The sequence below is a fragment of the Larimichthys crocea genome, chromosome XIII (assembly GCF_000972845.2).
Source record: "Larimichthys crocea isolate SSNF chromosome XIII, L_crocea_2.0, whole genome shotgun sequence".
Classification (NCBI taxonomy): Eukaryota; Metazoa; Chordata; class Actinopteri; family Sciaenidae; genus Larimichthys; species Larimichthys crocea.
In genome coordinates, this window is record NC_040023.1 from 1,996,423 (window position 1) to 2,002,356 (window position 5,934).

The 5,934-nt window shown below is 39.5% G+C and overlaps 1 protein-coding gene across 1 annotated transcript; it reads right to left on the reverse strand.

The window, feature by feature from the left end:
- Nucleotides 1-1,819: 1,819 nt before the first annotated feature.
- cckb (cholecystokinin b) lies at nucleotides 1,820-5,443 on the reverse strand (the record flags this gene model as incomplete). Its single annotated transcript, NM_001303388.1, is given in 4 exon segments — nucleotides 1,820-2,258; nucleotides 4,455-4,610; nucleotides 4,725-4,845; nucleotides 5,385-5,443. Coding segments are annotated over 3 exon segments (414 nt in total). The 3' UTR covers nucleotides 1,820-2,121.
- Between the last annotated feature and the right edge of the window lie 491 nt (nucleotides 5,444-5,934).

The following is a 5,934-nucleotide window of genomic DNA, read 5'->3' on the forward strand; positions in this document are numbered from 1 at the left end:
AACGTTAAAGCTCATAATGATCTTGTCGTTCTTTTGAAGATATTCTTGAACATTCCCTGGCTCGCTTTGTGAATGATACATTCAGTGACTTTCATCTCATCCGTGCAGTTGTACGCTGACCCTTTTTTCTCAGCATCAGACACCTCTCCCTTCAAGTTCGTCACATTCTACAACAAGCATCATTACCCATAATACACCACCAGTTTTTTTCTGATGTGCACAATTCTTCTTTCATCGCTCTTTGCATCGAGCCAAAGACCTTTTTTTTGGCACTGAACTGAAATCATTTAGCTAGTTTGGTTGATTGTGAGAATGAAGAATGCACAAGGCCACCTGGATTCATATACTACATGTAACTTTTTAATATAAAAGAAAATCTGCCTGGCAGTGGATAAACAGTGGATAACAGGCCCCACAGGAGACTCTTTGCTCATGGATTTGCAGGCAGATTTAAGCCTAATCTTTTATGGTGTGTTATTAAAGTAAATCCACAAAACACATCCCAAAACTAATAACTAGCCAACACGAACCAGACAAAGGTTGGTTGGTTACAAATAGGTCCCTATTTCAATAAAGATAGTGTCTTTAAATGTCCAGTGTGTAGGATTTAAGGGGCCATATTTACCAAATATGACAGACATTGAATATAATATTCATGTAAGTATGTTTTCAATAGTGTATAATTAACTTAAAAAAAGACTTTGTACCTGAGAATGAGCTTTTAATATAGACACTGCAATGTGATTCTTTTTACAGTGGCTTACTTGTCAATGGCTGCCAGTTAATTATTATGATTATTTTACATTAAGAGACTTGTCAATGGCTGCCAGTTAATTACTGTGATTAATTTTACACAAAGGCTGTCAGTTGTCAGTGGCTGCCAGTTAATTGTTGTTATCCTTTTTCTGGTGAGTTACTTGTCAATGGCTGCCTGGTAATTATTATGATCCTTTTTACACAATGGCTGTCAGTTGTCAATGGCTGTCAGTTAATTATTGTTATCCTTTTTATGGTGAGTTACCTGTCAATGGCTGCCTGTTAATTATTATGATCCTTTTTACACAATGGCTGCCAGTTGTCAGGGGCTACCAGGTAATTACTGTGATTCTTTTTACATTATGTTACTTGTCAATGGCTGCCAGTACATTACTGTGAATTTCACAGTGAATGTTTTAAAGTGTGTACTTTCATTTATACTGTAGTACATGTGATATTAAGTGTATTTAACCAACGCTACATGTTGCACAAGTAAGGTAAGTTTCGGTTTATGTTGTGTTATGTGTTATGTATGTATTTTTGTCATTTGATGTGTTAAATCAGTTAAAAATACGTATTCCATCCATCCATTTAATCCATGTAACACTGGGAGTTACATGTAATGTGAATAAAAAAATGTAAACACAATCAGTGATTTCTTACCAGTCGTCCTCTGGTTGAGTTGGTGGAGTATAGAAGTGAGACTTCATGACTCTCACTCTTTTGGAATGTAATATCTGAAACCAAACGATTTAGTTCAGTGTTTAAGGATGATTTTGTTTTCCTTTTTTATTCAAAAGGCCCCTGTCTTCATAAGCCACCCTCTAAATCACATTTGCATGTGCTTTTCTGTATTATCAGTGTCACCCCTCGTCTTGCTTGTGATGTATTATTATTCATTACATTATAATATTACAACAGAGATGCATAGAAATCTCTGAGATTGTATTTTGCGGCGGTAATGAGGTGCCACAGATAATAGTTTTGTGACCCACTATGAATGTTAACGGATCTCATTTACACAAAATGCATTGTATTGGAATAATTCATATGCAGTGAGTGATATTTTCAATCTTTATTCAGTTCAGTTTGCCTCAACAGACCCTGATGCCATCCCCGATCCTCTCCACCCAAAATGATAAAGAAACCAGAGAAAACCAGAAACAAACAAATCTTGGACAGTGAGAGCTTTTCTGCAAAATTTGGCATATGTATATTGCATTATTACAGTTTTACAAACAAATGTACAACAAATACATCATAAATAGACTCTTGTTGTGAGACAGTGAGGAGCCAGCTTGCGTGTTTTTTTTTCTTCTTTTTCTTGTGTGCCCATACGGAAGGGGCATGAGCCCTGACTTCCCTTTACGAGGAGTACTCGTACTCCTCTGCACTACGGCGGCCGAAATCCATCCACCCCACGTAGTCCCTGTCTGCTATCCGATGGTTGGCACTCAGTCCGTTGCCTCTGCTGTTTGCTGTGGAGTTTCTGCGCACAGAACCTGGGAGGAGACGTATGGAGGTGATAGAAAGAGTGGGTGGAGGAGAAACAGAGCATGAGGGAAATTAGTTAATAAGAAGAGCATAAGAGTGCCTAAAAACTTCACTTGATGGTCCTACTTTTAGTTTGTTTCTTCATAGAGAAAGCCAGGGGAAGCTAGTTTGAAATGTGGGAGCAAGATGCAAGCAAATGTGTTGCAATAACACAGAGAATGTGATTTTAATCAGATTATTTATTATGTGAGACACTGTGACAGAGCTAAGAGGATTAACTGAGGGTTTGGTTTAATCATGGTTCTGTTGGAAATATTATATCTGGTGAAATGTGGCAGTTTGGTGGCGTGAGGTTGGACAAAAAAACCCTAATGCGCTCATAAAACCAAGCCCTGAATAAAATGTTTTTTCAGTGATCGATGCTTTTAATATCAAAAAATTGACATCACTTTTTCGATTTTTTTGTGGCAGTTTAGCTGCTTCATTACCAAATTACACTTTTCACGATTTGGTGTTCATGCCTTCCAGAGAAAAAACGTGTTTGCAATATTTGAAATTTGATAAGTGATGATGGTTTCTGTGATTATTCGGGTTTAAAACATGAACAAACTGTTTGTTTGTAATTATGTTTTGCTTTGAAGCTGGTTTGGCTTGCTGCTTTGACATTTTAATTGTCTCTTTCCCATTATTTCTCTCTCTCATCCACACAACAAAATAAAAGAGGACGGTCCAACAACAGCTGGACTTTAGGGTGACAACATATTATTACTCTCTCTCCTACTTTATGTGTACATCCATATTTATCAGTGTGTATCTGTGCAGACATCTGTGTGTCCATTCCCCTAAAAATAAACGATCACTGCACCCTGACTTCTTCTTATTCCCCCCACTGTGTGATTCTTTTTTATTCCAAGTGAAGTGAAGCAGGAATGCCATCCGTTTGGTAATCAATCGAGCGCACACAGAGATGCTGTTTTCTCTCCACCCACCTCCTCCTACGCAACACACACACACACACACACACACCACACATGTAAGCACACACATAAACACAGCGTTTGAGCTCCCTGGTGTGCTGAGAAGATTGGCTGCAGAAGGCTCGACAACGACACCTCCTACACCGCGAAACATGCAAGTGAACAGCGAGCACACGAACACAGACACCCACAAACGTGCACGCGCGATTGCGTAGAAAACACACAGACGCACATGTTCTTCTTATTACATATTAATTTCAATGCGGCCTTTGACATTTTGCAGACTTCACTGTCAACAGTTTTTGAGTCTGTTTTGCATTTTGTATATTTCGAACTAAAGCTCGGGAAATGGCAAAATCTAAACTTTACAGCTTGAATATGTAAATGTAGCTATAGTTCTGATGCATATGTGTGTGTGGATGTGAAATTATGGTATTTTTGTGTCCAAAAAACAAAACAAAAGAAATCATCCACATTTCAATAAATAAAACCCACAATCTCACCTACTTTTTAAGTCTGTTGGAAGTGAAAATTACTCAACTTACTGATGATGCAAAAAAAAACTTGTCTTCAGATCATTCAGTGTCTTTTTTTTAACCTTTGACTCAGTGTTAAAACATTTTGCTGACTGTCTGTAGGTCTGTGAAAGCCCTGTGTGCAAAGTTTTATCCAGTAGGAAGAAAAGATGTTGTGCTTTGGACATGCATGAAGTCATTTTCTAGAAGCCAAGCTGAAAATTCCAGGTCTTTGACAGTGTGTATAAATCTGTGTGTGTTGCGTACTACGAAAACCCAGATATGCTCTCGATCCTGTCACACTGCCAGAGAGATCAAAGCCCTGAGCATGAGGCGCTATGAAAGGGTTGAATAAAAAAATAAAAAAATAAATCAAGCCCTTGGGAGTCAGATGGAGAGAAAAAGTGAAATAAGATGGCATGATGACAATGGCCGGAAGGCTGCACACACTAACACTCACTCTTTCAAACCACAAAAGCTTTTCAGAGCCACTAATTCATTTTACAAAGCAGGCTGTGCACTGATTCCAGTAATTAGCAAGACCGAGGGGAGGAGAATGGCAAGGAAAGCACTTGCCTCTGATAATGAACCTATGTTGCAAATATCATTATTGCCAGATGTTTTTCTTTATATACTTACAAGCATGCACATACTGGGATGACACCAAAGCACATGCAAACTAATAGTAGAGACGCACAGAAACACAACACACCTTTCCTGGAGGAGATGAGTCTTGCCAGCAGCTCGCTGAGGTTGGCTCGGGAGTCTGCATCCTCCTCAGCCAGAGGAAGAGCTCTCAGCTGCGGGGCAGAGTGGCTGTGTTGGAGGTTGGGTTCTCCCAAGGTGTGGGTGCCAGCCTCAAGGAGAGCTACTCAACATAGACAAACAAGAGCAGATTGTGCTTATTTGCTTACTATGACAATAATGGGGAAAAAAAGCATTTGTTAGTGGCTTGTCTTTGCCCGTGGCGAGAGATTTGTACCTTCAGAAGGAGCAGAGATGGAGCGCTGGCCCTCGTCTAGGAGCTGGGAGGAGAAGGGGAGCCCCAAACAGCTTGTACACAGGACAGCCAGCACGACACACACACATAGACCTGCAGTCATCTGAAACACAGAGAGAGAGAGAGGAGAGAGTTTAACAAGAAGGAATTGGAAATGCAGTCCAGCATGCGTTACTGTCTCCTCACTCAACAATTCACTGTAAGAAACTACGACTAAGACCATCTGCCAGACACTCTGCACTGAAGAGGCGAGTGAATCAGTGAACAGTATATTCACACCATCATCCAAGGGCACAGCACGCAACACACTGTTGTATCTTGATATCCGCAGGTCAAATTGACCTGATTGACAATGCGGAAAGGTATTTTTCATTTCCACTTTGCTGCATCTCTAGAGATAAATCCACAAAATGAGATGAAGGAAAGCAAAGCAAGTAAATTCCTCTTAAATCTAATTTATTATCATTCAATTTAATTTTTTAAACAGAATGTATACATTTCCTTGGCTCCGCATTTGAATTCCAGTCTGATCATGAAGAAGAAAAAATATTTTCACAGGATAAAAATCATCTCATGAAATGTAAAAAAAAAAAAATCTCTGCTCTGTCATATAATAAAGAAGAAAAAAGTGGTTTTCCTTACCTTGAGAAAAGTGGTTCAGCTTGTTAGAGGAGTGTGTGAGAGTGAGGAGAGCACTTCTTCTCCGCTGAGTGGGAAGGATGCCCCTTTTATACTCCCTGCTCAGCACCCTGTGAGTGTGTGTTTGCATTTGTGTGTGTGTGTGTTGCCTCAGTGTACATCCTGTGTATCCCTCGGTGTGTTTGTGAGCCAAATGTGACTGAATTTTCTACTGAAAAAAAAAGGCTCGATAATACAACTGCGTGCTGCAGTTTTATTGTCTGTTTGCTTATCATAAAATTCAATATCAGGAGCTGCCTTGTTGGCGTGCATGAACAAATGTTATGTGTGTGTGTGTGTGTGTGTGTGTGTGTGTCTGGATCAAACGTGTAGCTTGTATCACAATTGTTGCTTTTTTCTTTATTTTTCTGGAAATAAGTGTATTTTTTTTTCAACATACTGATAGAAAGATCCACATTTTAACTCCTGTCATGAGTGTGTCTGTGTATGTGGGTGAGTGTCTGTATGATTAGGCATGTGTGGGTTTGTATATTCGTACACACCCACACATGTA